A 16,382-nucleotide genomic window follows, 5' to 3' on the forward strand; every position below is an offset into this window, starting at 1 on the left:
GAGTCAGATTGATATCAGCCTGAATTAGTCTGACTCAGGGTAGTTTATGAAACGTCAGGTTGATTCTATTTTACTAGGGATGTCACGTAAACATTTCAAAAATTCACCCTCCTGCCTTTCAAAGCTGGCCGCCATCTTTGCATTTGGAGCAATCCCTTTGACTTGAGGGCTTTTATGACTTCATAAATGAAATCTACGACCAAAATTACATAAGAAATGATACCTCACTTGCCTTATCACGCGAACTTTTTAAAAATCCACCCTCTTGACTTTCAAAATTGGCTGCCATCTTGGATTTGGGGTACCCCCTTTTGATCAAGGGACTTTTTTTACTTCATATTTGATATCTACGACCAAAATTACATAGGAATTTGACACCTCACATGACACTGTATGCGTATTTTTAAAAAAATCGAACTCCCAGAGGCCTTATTATGGCCGCCATTTTGAAATTTAGGCAATTTGGGGGGGTGTTCCGGGAGCGAACCGTGGTAAACTTTTGGTATGTTGTTCAATAGGACCTACTGAAGAAGTTTACGTAGGAAAAGTTTGTTAAGCAATTTGTTCCGGGTTAACCCTCTTTTTTTCGGATTTCTCCTTGACTAACCCCCCAAAAACCCAAAAGTCGTGGATTTAAGGATATGAATTTTGGGCAATATGCAGGAATAGCTATCTACTGGCACTTGATTGACTCAAAATGTATAGGATATGCATTTACGAACTACAAAAACAGCCTAACTTGACTTTTTCAGCGCCTTGACCCGAAATTCCCGCCAAAAAAGCTAAAAATCGCATTTTCTCAAAAACGGCCCCATCACAGATTTCGCGGTTTGTTGTTCCTCAATCAGTAGGCCTTCTAGTTGACATTTCCGCAAAAAAATCGCGGGTGGTATGTTGACCGCATTAAAATTGTTTAAAACGCACCGTGACCCTTTATACTTCATAACATTTCTATGAGTAACTTGGCAACAATTTTTTGTAGAAAATTAAATTACCATTTAAAATCTTATGAAACGCTCTACTACCTTTATACAAGGTATTCATTTGGTTTGTGGACAATTCATGTCTTAAACTTCCTCTCTCGATTTTCTTAAACAACTATTTAAATGTTTTTAAGTGTGGCAACATTGCTTGAAAATGTTAAAAAATTGTTGTTCATTAATTGAATGCCTAGAAAATGTCTGATATTTCTATAATAAGATAATTTTGATTCCACAATGAGAAATAAACTTACAGGTGTTCGAAAATCAGAAAATCTTCCTGAGTTTCCTGATTTCTCCTATCATTCTGTAAATTGAGGAGTTAAGGACTATTCAGGAATTACTCTTTTACTGTAGTAGATTAACGCTCATTAGTTGAAAGTCTGCAATTTTTTCCCACCTAAGGAGCTAGTCTGCCTGGACTATGTACCAGGAACTCCTCTATGGAGTTGGTGGGTGTGCTGCTAAGGGCTGTTTTTGTTCCCCTGCTGGATTCCTGCCCTCCCATGATATTTGCGCAGTGGAGTTCCACATTCAAAAGATCGGATCATGATGCGGCCATATTTGATACCTTACAGGGTTTTCAGGCCTAATCATGGGTCTTAAGGTCAGTATTGGCAAAGAAAGCGGGACTTTTGGCATCATTCTATGTGTTTTACATACTGACCTCATGGAAACAGCAAAAAATCCCTCAAGCATGTTCATCAAGGATGCAAGACAGTCACTTTGTCTAATCACTGTCAAAATGAAACCTTATTTTTGTAGTTAGAAAAGCCTTTTTGGAAGAGAGTAACTTACCCTCACCAGGAGTTAACTTTCTCAGCGAGATTTGTACTTCAAACAGAGTATTTAGAAGAATTTTTCGAATATCTAAGTATAAACCTTGCTGAAAAATATTATTTTTAGTGTGGATAATTTGCTCTCTTTAATCCATTTGCAACAGAGGCAAAAAACTCAAGAAGTCGAAAAAGGTTTTTCCTAACTGTAAGCACGAGGGTTGATTTCGACTGTTATCGGACAAAGCGACTGTCTTACATCCTGGATGCTTTTTTATTACTCCCATGGGGTCAGTATGAAACGGCGTATTGAAAGCTGAAAAACTAGCATTCTTTGCCAATATCTCCCCTCATTTATACGCCACTATATGACCAGCAAGGAATAAAGAATGGCGGTATTGTGAGCCAATCCTGTAAACACTAATCTTTGATGCCCAAGAAATCACAGAATCGCGGGAATCTAGCATGGTCCAAAAACGGCCCTTATTGATATCTCTTAGAAAATGTTCATGTTTTAATCATTCTTGCTCTTTGAATTTTTTTATTTCCATACAAGGGCTTCATTTATTTTTGTTTGTTTTAAAAAAGTCACATGGAACGATTGTCAGTTTTTTTGTGAAGTGGAATCCTTGTTACCTCACAAAAGTTTGTTTCCTTTTGAGACCATATTTTATTTTGCCCAACAGCTTGTGTTAAATACTACGGTTATTCTTTATCATTATTCTACTTTGATTGTTTGTATTTGCCTTGTCTATGCAAGAATTTGTTCCAAATGTATTCGTTCTTCCATCTTTTATATTTTAATTGCATGTGAACACCTTTAAACCTACAATTGCACCTAGTCTTAATGAAGTCCCAGAAGTTTTTTGAAGGGTTATTTATTCTCAGAATAGTCCAAGTCCAGCAGTGCCTAGGATGAGGGTATGCCTCTTGTACATGAAGCTCAAAAGTTCAACTAGGAAGACTGGTCAACTTAACAAAACACAAAAAAAAAATCCTAGATCAGACTATGTTCATCTCTCAGAGTTGTCACATTGAGCAGCACTGAACCTTCTAATAACGAAAAAAGGTAACAAATTCAGGAAGTCTAACTATTCATGAAATTTGGAAAGATCATTTGAATGTAAGTTCTAATATCCAAAATTAAATAATAGTAGCGGGTTTTCTTCTTTTTTCTCTCAAGATTACTCTCCAAGGCAAATTAAAAAATTTGAAATTACCTAATACAACCATAATTTTTTACATAATTCTAAAATCATTTCTGACAGATAAATATCTTAGAACTTGCAAAATGGCTTAATACGTCCAAACTTCCCCAGTTGTCTCCCCTTCCAGTAACTTTGCCCTGAATAACTTAACTTTGGTGATAATTCAAGATTACCTCCCTTCAAACATCGACTCTTTAACTTTTGATAACTAGCAAATCTCTACCAAAATTCAAAAACTTTTCAAGTTCCTGAATTGCAAAATCCCTTTCTCCTAAACTAGACGTAAATAGCCATAGTAGCTGATGGTCGTAATGAAAAAAGGAACCAACTGTACGTGTACATTTATATGTATATGTTACAAATACTTTAACTATACTTGTGTTTAATACTTTGACTTAAGTTTTTTATATTGTTTGAAAAAAAATTCAGCCATTTTTTTCCAAAATTGTTCAAGTATGTTAATCAAACAATATTTTTGAAAGCTAGCCATTAAATTTGTTGAAAATATTTTTACAATATTTTTCTATTAATGCCTTAAAAATGAAATATTCTACAAATATATTCTCAAAAAAATTATTTTCATACAAAAAATTTTAAGTTGAGGAAGTAAGTATCATAAGTTGAAAAATTCTCAGAGGCATTTTTGGTTGTTTTTTGACACACCTATAAAACTTAGGTCTTCAAATGCTTGAACTTAGTGCAGCAGCTCCACTCTTTTGAAGAATGTCTCTGCTTTATTTGGGCCTTTGATTATTTTTTTTAAATTATTTTTTCTTACCATGCACCTTTTCCACTCCTTTTTTATGATTTTTTTTCACGAAGTTCCTTTTTTATGTATTTGTAACTAATATGGTGACATAATTTACAGATGGAAAACGATAGACAAATGGAAAAATCTATTGATCCACATACTTTGGTAAATCAATTTTCAAAGGGCTCTTCCAATTTTATCCGGTTTTTCTTCAGAAGTTAAAGGCATTTTTTCCCCTTGTTTGATCCTTTTTTATTTGCCGAATTTTAGTGGTTACCTTTTTTGTGATTCCTGCATTGTTTGTGTATGAATTTTTTTTTTTTTTTTCCAATCTGTTACAGACAACAGTATTTGTTTTCCCCCTTTTCTCCTCTCGCGTCTTTTCCATTTAAAATATTTACCAGAGTCATTTTAAAAATTTATTTATCAAACGTGGCCAACATGATTTTACAAAATCCCTTTTTTCCAAGTTTCAAATCTTTGTTGATCTCAGAATTCAGGAATTTTTTCAAATGGCTTTGTCAACTTTAAAGCCTCAGAACTGTTGTATCCAGCTTTTATCGGAAGTAAGCAAATACTGTAAAGCCAAGGACAGATTTTTTTTTCGGTTTACCATTTTCGGGAAGTTGTATCCTCTACTTGGGTCAAAATTTCCGCTTACATAAACATCAGTTTTTTGAATAATCCTCCTTTTAAGTTCCATTTTTTCTTTCAATAGTATTAATTTCTCTTTTTAATCTTTCAATCAAATATTTTTTATTCAAACTTCATAGAAAACCAATTTCCAATGTACGTCTTCCATCCAAACTTTTCATTCGTCATTATGGAGTGTCTGAATCAATGTCTTCAAATGATTTGCCTACTTTTTTTTACTTTCCGATTATAGCATGTCAAATTTAGGTCCAACCAGAAATTCAATTAGACTCAGGTTTGCCTACGTTTGCAATCCTTTTTACTGTCACCGTCAAGCACAATTTCATTAGTCAGCCCTAGCTGGGTGAAAAGTTTCAGTTGAATCCTGGTCTGATGGAAGAAACCCTCAGTATACTTAGGGTTGATCGTAATAAGTCAAGGCTGTTCCAAACTAGGGATGTGGATCATAAGTGGTTTTAATAATGTCCAGATGAGGAACTTGAAAACCTCAAATGTGAAAGAGGGAGACACTATGACACGCTCCAGAAAAATGTATTCAGTAAAATATAAATGATTCAGTCAACCAATTTTTATTCCTTCTATTTTTGGTTAAAAATGTGTTTTTACGCCTAATTTAGCTTTGAAAAACTGAACATGAAGGCATGAGATTTAATAGGGGGTATGCAATCATCAAGCTACAAGTATCATTTCATACAAATAAATCGATCAATAATATATACATTTGATGTGTCAAGAAAGCGCTAAGACTTCTTCCTTTTCCACTCAGGACACTAGCCCTCTGATTCCGTTTTATTTTTTTTAAAATGAAATATCTTAATTTGCAGATGAGTCTGCAGCCTTTGATTTTTCCTATTTGCGAAATTGTTGTTGCCTATTTTCTCTCAATGTAAAAACATCCTATTTTCAACCCTGCCGCTTGATTTTTTTTCGTACTTTTGATCTTGGAAACTACATACCAGATTTACTTCAGATTGCACTTACTTGACCCTACATCTTACTTGATCTGCACATGTGTTCACAGCCTTTAGTTTTTTATTTTTTTATAATCATCAGACGTTTTCTTGAGCATCGCTTGACTCGGCAAGATCTTACTGAATGGATTTCCCTCCTTTATGTACTTTCTCGTATCATTTCTCCCTCTCTACTCTCTACTTTCTTCCTTTCCTAATTTCTGTATGTCTTTAGACCTATCACTAATATTCTTCCCCTTAGACTTCTGAATGACTAATGACAACTTGCTTCTCAGTTCAACAGTGTTTATGTAGCAGTCAAAAATCCAAAACGTGGGGACAGTACAAATTATTTAAAAAGATTTGTTTTTGCTGAGGAAAATCTTTTTGAGTCGGGGCTGATTTTGAAATGTCCCATAGAGCTTTAGGAAAATTAAGAAATAAATAGAATTTTTAAGTTTGCTCTGTGATAGAAAGCAGAGAAAATTGTTGGTCACTTGATACCGTTATGCGCTTTCCCTTAACTGAGTTTCAATCCTTAATAAGCCTCTCTTCATGCTCTCTGAATGCTTCTTCTTTACACGCTTAAGGTGTCACGAAAAGTGTGTTCCAGTCCTGTCATCAAAGGAGGGCAATTTTCATCTCCTAGATCTGGAGGAAATTTCATTTTTCTTATTGTATGGGAGATACTGCCTGTTGCATTTTACTTCACGTGACATTAAACTTGCGATGAGTAAATTTCATTTGAAAATCTTGGTAAAAGAGGCAAAAACATTGAGGCTTTTTACACTTGTAATATGCTTGGAAGGGGTTTTATGTGTTAGGAAAAGTTCGGTATAAGTGCTGTCAATTGTCTAACACAAGTTGCACCAGTTCAATAATTTTTAAATCCTTTTGGAAGCAGAGGGACTGCAGTGCAGTTTTCTTGCGATGTCTCAAAACAGAGAAGTTAGTCACAACCCTTCCAGCTTTATTTGCTGCTGTTATGGTCTATTCCCTGAATTTATTATTCTCCTTTTTAATTCCTGCTGCTAGAGTTCTGACTGGGAAGTGCTAACCATTTATTTGTTCATTCTTGAAACTAACTGTTTTACTATATTTTAATCCGTATGCTGCATTTTCTCTTTTTTTTTTTTTCAAAAATTTGAAAATAGTTTTTATCATTATTTTTTGGTTTTATTTGATATAATAGTAACTAATAGGATTCTTTTACAAGCGGTTTAGCTCATATTACAACTCCAGTCATTGGCATATCAGTGCCCTAATTTCACTCTGAAAAAAAATTCCAAAATGCCCCTCCTCACAAATTTTCATTGCAACCATCTAAAACCATCAAAAGGATTCTGAAACTAATCGTGGAATTAAGGCCTCTTTCTAAGCCTTTCTTTTTACTATTTATTTCCTAGCTTACCAGGGATTCAGAATCTCCGTAATCTCCACATTTCAACTCGCCTGCTCACTGGCTGTCCACATTTTTTCCACCAGCTTTCCATAGAATTTTTCTCCTATTGCAAAAGAGAACTTATTTTCCCATTTTCTCCTCTTTTCTTGCCAAAAGCTTTCAGGACTGTTTTTAATCACAAATAGACAAGGGGAAGAGAGTGAGTTGAAAAATCAGCTCCTGCATAGAAGGGAAGGTAAAGTGAGCGATAATTGTGGCAGAGTGTCCTCAGTAAGACAATTTTTGGAATCACTCACGATTTCTGCATCATGCCTCCGCTTTCTGTTCCGCTCTGTTCTCCACTCGGACACATTAGAAAGTTCTTTCTCACACAAAAGGCAAAAATAGGAAAATTGAAGCATTATGGTGCCTGCAAAAATTTGGAGCCTTAATATTTTTTCTCATGTTTCACATTCTTAGGACATTTCCACTGATTCGGTTCCTTTCCACATTTCTACATGCCCATACATTTTCTACACCCTTGTATCTCGCGTTTGTTTTTGAGAGCTCAAAAAAATACTTCTTAATTCACAGTAGATAGTGTAATTTCTTTGAAAAATAAAAATTCAAGGTCATTGGACTATATTTTAGTCTGGAAGAAAATTTGTAAAATTTTTATACTATCAATTTTTTAAAATTGGCCAAATAAGACTCGAATTAGGGGCCTGAGGGTTAAATGTATTGAGTCAGGAGGCCGAAATCCCCTAAACTTTAGTTTTAGAATCCCTATGATGACTTCAAATAGTTAAACAAAACTCTACAAGGAGGAGTATTTGGGCATGCTTATCTGGGGTTACCCTTTGCTTAAGTAACTTTACTGCGTTTTACAAGTAAATCTACTTCAATAAGTGCAGCATGTGATACAACTTTGAAAGATACATCTCCCTTTCCGTGGGTTTTGGGCCAGATGCTCGAAAATTGATCTCAGGATCGCGAGATTGTATTTTCAGCAATTTTGATCCTAAGTTAATGTGGTTTATAACGTTCAGTGGTACTTTCATAAACATTTAATCAGTTCCTGTCAGCCCAAATGATACCAGAAATCAGGAAAACTTGTTATTTTAAGTAATCCTAGAATATCCAAATTCTTAAGGCATTTCAGATTTTCCAAAAATATTCTGATGATGGTCCATGAATTCATTGTGGACATCTATATTTTCTTTGAACATTCTCAGATAATTCAATGAATATCGGAATTCTGTATTCGAGTTTTATTCCCGTTACAAAAGAGAGAGAAGAGAGAAAAATAGCAGTGCTATTTTTAGCAAGAGAGTATGAGGCAAGCAAGAATCCAAAATTTTCAGAATGAACAAGTCAACAGGTATCACACGTTTCCTACTGACCCTCCTTTCTTCTTAAAATTATGATAAATTGCACTCTTGCCGACCATAATGTAACTAATTTACCCAGTAAGTCTACTTCTAGTTATAGACCACTAATTTTTATTTCAGATATGCCATGGTAAGGTCTCTGGAAGTATTACAAAGTCCAATTTAGCTAGTACATAAAGCCAACTTAGCAAGTAAATAGCTAGAAGATGAACTGTTCCTTAAATTGTTTTAAACTTGCTTGTTTCCTAAAATTTTATAAAAGAAAGTACTATATTTACCCTTGTTTGTATTATTTTTCTTTCAGGATCGAAATACTTTCCATCGGTTTGATAAATTTAATTCCAAGTACAACCCAATTGGTGAAAGTAGACTGCGTGAGGTTTTCCTGAAGACTGATAATTATTTGAATGGCAAATATTTCGCACGTATCATTAAGGTGATTTTTGTTTCATTACTTTCATAACCTCTTCTATTGCTCAGGTCTAATTTTGTACTCCACTAGCTGCTGTCGCTTGTTTAACTTGTCTTTGCAACTTGCCAGCAAGGCAATTTACCTGTCTAATGCATTGACCTTCATATAAGCGAGTAAATTTTCAGTGATGAAAGCGTATTGCATCTATCAAAGCCACAAGGTATCCTAAATAGCACAGATTGGAAAAAATTAGAAGGTCCCTGTAAAAAAGTTTCAATTTTTTATTGTTGCTATCTGTGGCCGATTTTCTAACACCAAAGTTTCAATTTTATTCTGGCCATATTTTTCTTCAACATGTGCTCAGGGTGCTCTGCTTGAGCTTCTTCCATGAGGTTTTGTTGGTAGGTAGTTAATAATGTTTAAATTTTTTGAAATCTCCTCAGCAGTTAAATGTTCAAAGCTTTTCATGGTATTGAAAGTATGCTCTGTTTGCAGGAATTCATTAAATATTCTTGATTTTTAATACTTTTTAGAACATAAATTGACATTTTTCTCCTCTTGAAATACTTTACTTTGAATTAAAAATGTAAATGCTGTTTTCCATGCCAACGATCTCTCCGCATGCAAGAAATTTCTTATAACTCCCAAATAAATGAGTTGGGCAGTTGCAATTAGCAGGACATTGCTGGATCAAAGCATTAATGATTAGAAGAATTCGCATTTGAAGAGTACCGATTTTCTAAAGTTTGGTTTTCTCTGCAGAAAACTGAATTTTCCCCTCATATCAAACTTACCTGGAAAATATTACATTTTCTGAAAAACTGGCGCGCATTGGGAAAAAATGAAGATTATTTTTAGATTCAAAAGCCAAGAATAACGTAATAACCTTTTGAGAAGGGAACAGGTCATTTTTTCATGCAAGCACTTTTCATTTTTAAATGTGTTATGCTTGAAACTACAATATTTGCCACATGTCCTGCAACGAAAAAAAGTCTGCAATCACTAACATACTTTCTCTAGAGCTGTTAATTCATTAAATGCATTTGTTTTTAACATTCAGTAGTTTAGTTAGATAGAAAACAAAAACAAACTTGCCAAGTTACCTATCTCTGATTTTTTAAAGAGGTTCTTCTGGGTTTTTAAGTACTTTAGATTTTTTCTGAGAATTAATGTGCTGATGTTTTTTTTTCCCAGGAAGTTGCTTTTGATTTAGAGGAAAGTAAATACCAAAATGCAGAACTGAGATTATCTATTTATGGAAAGAATAGTGAAGAGTGGGACAAATTAGCTAGATGGGCAATCACTTACAATGTATACTCTGATAACATTCGCTGGCTCATTCAAATACCAAGATTGTTGTAAGCATTAAACATTAATTTTCTAAAAAGTTGCTGCAGTAGATAGTATTATTACTTGTGTAGAAATTAAATTTTTGATAGCCGCGCTGATTGCATGGTTTATTTTAAGTCTCATCACAGCCTGTATTTGAGGATATCTCAGAGAGTCAGCCTGAAATCTTTGGCTCATAGTCAATAAACAATGCAAATATCGAGTAATAATGAGTATGTCTGATGGTAAGTTTTATCAGTGTCAAAATATTCATAAACCACGTTCATCCTTACACTTGAGAGAGAAGCTGTTCAGAGAAGAACCTTTTTTGGATCATGAAAAATTTACATTGTTGTCTACTAAGTAACGAATTGACCAGCACTTGTAAGGCCAATTTTCCTACAGTAGCTGAGCTACACAGAGCGAGCTATCTTCCGGTACTCATGAGGAACTTGGAACACCGCTGAATGCCTGACATAGGGGGCCTCTGTAGTTTTTTTCGGATAATTTGCCAGCGACTGATGTCCGATTTTTAAAGAAGTCCTTATCTTGGTTTCCAATGCCCTGCAGAAAATAAGTGCTAAAACACTATGGCTGTGAGCGTGTTAAAAATACCAGTTTCTCCGAAGACATTATTATGTGTCTTAGAGAGAAACTGTATCAATCTCTCCTGCAGTTCAGGAAAGACAAAGGCGCGTTCTGACGGCATGCCAAGCTGCTGCGGGTTGCTTGACAAGCCCTTCACCGAAGAGCTCTCTATCCTCACATCTTCACTGTAGAGAGCGTTTGCCAAAAGCAGAGACAAAGAGAGACTCCATTGCTGTGTCGGCAATGGTGGAAGCTTTTACTTTTGGGACTCCAACATTCAACCGTTGACTTACCTACAATGTGGATGTTGCTCTCGTACAGTTTTCCATAAGGAAAGGTCGAATTCTCGAAAGCAACAGTTCCTACCTTCCGCCAAGAGACCAGTGGTCTCTCTTTGTCTTTGGCTAGAAAGCTTGCGAAGTTGCACGTCAGGCTGCCTGTTGTACAGCCCGGCAAGCTGTCTTAAAGCGCTTTCAATTTGCAATCAAAGAGGGAGGGAAAATAAATAAAAGGAACAAAGTTAATACCCCTCATAATTTTCCCTTTCATTTATTACTTTCCAGTGATGTGTTCAAATCTAACAAATTACTCTCCAATTTCCAAGAATTTTTGAACAATGTTTTCTTACCTCTTTTCGAAGTCACCAATAACCCTCGAAGTCATCCAGAGCTGCATATGTTTCTGCAATACGTAAGTCTCTCTCTTTCTTATTTAGTGTACTTCATCCTTAATCTTATCTCAATAACTTACCTCCTTTTTACATAGGTTTTAGTATGGTTCTCTTGAAAATTTCGTTTGAATCAAATTGAATGATTTTCTAACAATTAATCTCTGGATAAGACTAGAAACTAAGTATCCAAATGCTTATTTTCTTGGGATAATTCCCTGCGAAATACTTACTGTGAAGATTTCTTAATTCAATTTTCAAGGAAGGCATGTGTATTTTTTTTTTGTTTGCTCTTGTGTTTTATTTGTTACTTTCGAATTTTTTGCTGGAAATTTGAAAGCGTCGAGGGAAAACTTGGTTTATATCTACTAACACTCAGATACACAGCTGGAGCACTGCATAGTTGGATGTTGTACACACTTATTAATGACACAAATGAAATAATACTCAATTAATAGATAGATAGACCAATAGATTAAAAATAGGTTTGATTAATATTTGATTCAATAGATACCTATAAGTATTTTAGGTTCGGGTTTTGTCTTTAACTATCCAATTTCAAGTTAGTTGACTTTTACAGTCCAAGTGATTTTGCGCTTGTGTTTATTCTGTTTTTCCTTTTGATGCAGGTTATTGGTTTTGATTCAGTTGATGATGAAAGCAAACCAGAAAACCCACTGTTCGACCGAGCTGCAGATGTACCAACCCCAGAAAACTGGACTGATGATGAAAATCCATCCTATGCATATTATCAGTACTATATATATGCCAATCTCACTATTTTAAATCACTTCAGAAAGTTAGTGCCATCTTTATCATACTGTCGCGTTTTTATCTAAATTTTTCTCTCTTTCATTGGGGCCTTGTGTTAATAGTTGTGGATGCAAGTTAAAGTTCTTCTCTTCAGGTTTCCTTGATAGTAAGCTCCAGCTTAAATTTACCACAAACCTCAGTAAAAAGTTAAATAAATCATTTCTAAGGGGAGATAAAGCTAATAAAAATCCGACCAATCAAAAGAAAATAGTCAAGTTGATTTAGACAGGCAATGTTTGAAGATGAGTAGAGCTAAGCAGCAAAGGTCATTTCCTCTGCCTAGTTACATCATCAGTGCCTGCCAAAAATTTCATCTCAAATAGGTCCCATTCTTGGTATTTTTCAAAGAATGTTTCTTTGTTGTCTAAAGAGTTTAAAAAAATTGAAAAAATTCCTCAAAGCTTAGTACACTCTATACTTCTAGAAAATGAATTTAAAAAATTAGGTCCGTGTTACCGACCCGTTCAGTTAATTACTTGGTTGGCCAACAAACTTCTACAGTAGCGAAACATTATTTTTGTTCAATTTTGTTAGTTTTTTAACTGATTTGTTCATTTTTCTACAGAGAACAAGGTTTAAATACATTCGTTTTAAGGCCTCACTGCGGTGAAGCAGGGCCCGTACAACATTTAGTCTGTGGTTATCTGCTAGCAGAGAATATTTCTCATGGATTGCTTCTACGTAAGGTATGTTCGTTAACTAATTTGAAGTAAGGGAATTTTGTGAGACTTGTCATTTCTGATTTTTTTACAAATTTTCTGGACACACACATTCGAAATACATTTCTTTGAGCTGAAAAATTTGAAAAATGCCAATTTTTTTAGATATTAATAAAAGTACAAATAATTTTCTGAATTTCATTTTCATGTTAACATTATGCAGAATACGTGGTCTGTTACATAAGAAACAGAATTTTGGTGATAACTAGCTCACTTTGCGTCTAAATTAGGTTTCTTTGGACTTTCCTTATAGCTGATAACATACTGAAGAACGCTAGATTCACAGATTTTGTTTATTTTGATCAGTGTTCATTCTATATCACCTTGAATACGAGTAAGTCAGTTGCCTTCTGTGGTTTTTATCATACGATCACTGATATAGCAAAGGTTTAACATTAAATTTTGTTTTAAACTCAGTAAACCTTGTATCAAAACTTCTGGTATGCTAAGTAAAGTACTAAGATCATTATATGAGTTGTTCTCAACGTTTTGAGTGGTCTAAACGGTTCAAAACTGGTCAGGCGTCCGTCGCAGATAAGGAACACGGGAATCGACCATCAACAGCAACTGACATTTGCCACGTGAAAGAAGTGCGGGCAAAAGTGCTCGGAAATGGTTGTTTTGAGCTCTCAGAGCAGTATGATATGTCTAAGGGCTCTGCACACACAATTTTGATAGAGTATTTAGACATGCATCGAGTTTCAGCTAAACTTGTCCTGTGATTGTTGTCCGTTCAACAAAAATCCAACCGAAAGTCAAATCCCTTGAGCGTCTTGAACGTTCTAACAATGATTCTACATTTTTGGATACGGTAATTTCCGGTTCCAAAACTTAGGTGTGTGGCGATATGAAGACGAAATTCCAATCATCCATGTGAGTTGAAAAAGTTAGTGCAAGACTGAAAAATGAGCAAAAAGTTCGGTCAAACATGGAAATTGCTTAACACCCATGATGTTGCCGTACTTCAAGCCATGTACCAACAAAGCTAATTAAGTTTTTTCAAATTTGTGAATGTAGCGTTTGGGAAAGTACAAGAAAACCTGATTTGGACGCACGGTGGGCTAGTTGTCACTAGAGTTGGGCCAAAATAGATTTTCTGCGTCAACGGATCCGGATGTCGGATAATTCGCCAAGGTATCCGGCTGGAACCAGATAAAACTGGATCCGGATTGTGCTTTTTTGCGTGAGAAAAATCTCCCGATTTTGCACTCGGGACAAGAGGCACACTGTGTATTACACCATCAAGACTGTCACACACAATGTATGTGCCTTCGCTCCGGCAACCTCCATATTTTTCAATGATACGCTATGAGTCGGTCCGCTAAAACAAATCCAAAAAAAAAGACCTGGCAGATAAGCAGCATGGCTTTAATTGGCTTCATGGTGTGATGGGCCAGATGAATCTGATGTGCAGTGAGAGAGATATTATTAGAAGTGTGCCTAAACAAGATGTAAGTGGAAAACAGCGCTTTGATACTGCTATAACAAGCTGCTGTGTACTGCGACATTATAATAATTGCTGAGTTACCCTCGGACTAAAAACGTTACCAACAGGGAACTAATGCACATGTTGGTGCCATTGTTTTTTTTTTATCTTCCACCTGCATCTTCGTCTTTGAAAGTGAAACACGCGGACTTTCGGAACTAAGGGTCACATCGCAATCGAGTATATGTGCAGGGAATGTCCTTAATTACGATGATAACAAGTTAAACAATCACAATGACTACTCAAAAAGCGCCGAAATATGCCAAAATATCACCAAAAATTTATCGAAATTTTCACGGTTTTAAAAGCACTATCCGGCAGGTCCAAAAACCGAATATCGCAATTATCCGGCTGGATACAGATACCCGCGAAAATCATATCCGGCCGGAGCCGGCGATCGGGATAATCGCCGGATACCCAGCCCATCTCTAGTTATCACCAAAATCTGGTTTCTTATCTAACAGACCTGGTAATGTAAGTTGGTTTCCTTGTTCTGGACATTTTCTTTCATGACTTTTTACTAACTCAGGAGCAGTGCGGATGCACGCAGTTTGTAAAAGAGAGGGAGTTGGAGTTGTCTTACAGGTACTGTGCAAGAGAAAGAGCCAATCAAGTGCCCTGCCTAATTTTTGGACGGCCCCTAGAATAAGCCTTTCAAAAGACTACCGCAAGTACTGTGAATACTGTTATGAGTATATGTTTGCAGATAAACCATATTTCAGATTTTGAGAGGGTCAAAAAAAGAAAAGATAAGCTCTTACATGAGCAGGAAGGGTTTTACAGTCAGAAAAAAGGCAGTATAATGTCATGGATTAGTCAGTAGTTTTTTTTTTGGGGGGGGGGGGGGAGTTCAAAAGTCTGTAGTCTTTCTGCTCTATAAATTTGCCTTGTTTTTTATGAATTCATGTATGTATCTGTTTAGGTACCTGTACTTCAATACTTATATTATCTGGCTCAAATCGGTATCGCTATGTCACCTCTGAGTAACAACTCTCTGTTCCTGAACTATCATCGAAATCCGCTTCCCGAATATTTATCCCGTGGTCTTTGTGTCAGTCTTTCAACGGATGATCCACTGCAATTCCATTTCACAAAGGTGAGTTTGATTTTTACAATCGCTGTTCGATAGCATAGTGCCATCAGGTGACAAAAACTTTCAGATTCAGTACCTCATAACATACACCTCTCACAGCAATGCTGTTACAGGTTAGGTGACCTCATCTGATGTGAGGGTGCATTCTTTGGTTTCTTCTGCTTTGTTTTTTTAGCGCCTCAGTGATGCTCTTGAAACAACTGGTGAGCAAATGTATCCATTGTTTATGAGACAAAGATGAAAAAAATCTCAGCATGCACCACTGTATTGACCAGGAAGAGGAATTAACAGCAGTTACTGTTAGGGTCAAACTGGCATTCAACATATTACAATCATATATTGTTCCTAAAGTAATGCAATGATCTTAGCTCTGAATGATGCAATTTCATTTTAAATGAAACCTCTCAGTGCATATTTATTCCCAAATTTATTTTAGGTAGATCATAAAAAATAAGATAATATGAAGTGCAGAAAAAATTCCATGAAAAAACCAGTCTCACCGATAAATTGAATGAAATACCATTTCAGTTAATGAATCGGGAAAACAATGAAAATAAAGTTATAAAGGTGTGCTATGCAGAATAAAATTATCATGAAAACTGTTGAAATTCTCATAATTTGAATACCAGCAGTCTTTAACCCCTCAATTCTGAGAAATTAAGATACCTCTGTATGCTAGTTCTTCCATTGTATTTCCTCTAAGGATGTCATTTAATCATTTTTAAATCGACAGTAGTGCTTACAAGTGCCACTAGCCTCAATTTACTAACTCTCATTATTGTTTCATCTCAGGAACCTTTGATGGAGGAATACAGTATTGCTGCACAAGTGTGGAAATTGAGCTCTTGTGACATGTGTGAACTGGCCAGAAACAGTGTGCTGATGAGTGGATTCCCACATAGAGTAAGTTTTTGTTCGTTTGAAGCTTGCTTTGTATATGCAGATAATGACTTTTTCTCATCGAAGATTAAACCTGGTGAAAGTTCAACTTTCTTGTCCAAACTAAAAAGCACAATAAACTATTGTAGAGGCTCTCCAAGTTAGATGCTCTGAGACCTGAATGTTAATTCTGGATAAAAAAATTTGCCTTTCTCTCTGTTGGTTTTCTGAAAAGTATTGTGAAAAATTTTAGTCCGAGCCAAATTAGTGACCAAGTTGGAACAATTTAGTGGTGAAGTGACCCT

At 35.6% G+C, this 16,382-nt stretch overlaps 1 protein-coding gene across 7 annotated transcripts in view; it reads left to right on the forward strand.

The window, feature by feature from the left end:
• AMPdeam (AMP deaminase) overlaps window positions 1–16,382 on the forward strand; it is a 53,573-nt gene that overhangs the window by 34,462 nt on the left and 2,729 nt on the right. For 5 of the 7 annotated variants that reach the window (XM_019061593.2, XM_019061595.2, XM_019061594.2 and 2 more), the window contains 8 exons: window positions 3,833–3,880; window positions 8,396–8,527; window positions 9,698–9,861; window positions 10,984–11,110; window positions 11,717–11,886; window positions 12,466–12,586; window positions 15,028–15,201; window positions 15,991–16,101. In XM_019061593.2, coding sequence (XP_018917138.1) covers window positions 3,833–3,880; window positions 8,396–8,527; window positions 9,698–9,861; window positions 10,984–11,110; window positions 11,717–11,886; window positions 12,466–12,586; window positions 15,028–15,201; window positions 15,991–16,101 — 1,047 coding nt within the window. The remainder of the gene's footprint in view (window positions 1–3,832; window positions 3,881–8,395; window positions 8,528–9,697; window positions 9,862–10,983; window positions 11,111–11,716; window positions 11,887–12,465; window positions 12,587–15,027; window positions 15,202–15,990; window positions 16,102–16,382) is intronic. The other 2 variants (XM_019061597.2, XM_019061598.2) reach the window with 1 other exon arrangement.

The sequence above is a fragment of the Bemisia tabaci genome, chromosome 2 (assembly GCF_918797505.1).
Source record: "Bemisia tabaci chromosome 2, PGI_BMITA_v3".
In the NCBI taxonomy this organism is placed as follows: Eukaryota; Metazoa; Arthropoda; class Insecta; order Hemiptera; family Aleyrodidae; genus Bemisia; species Bemisia tabaci.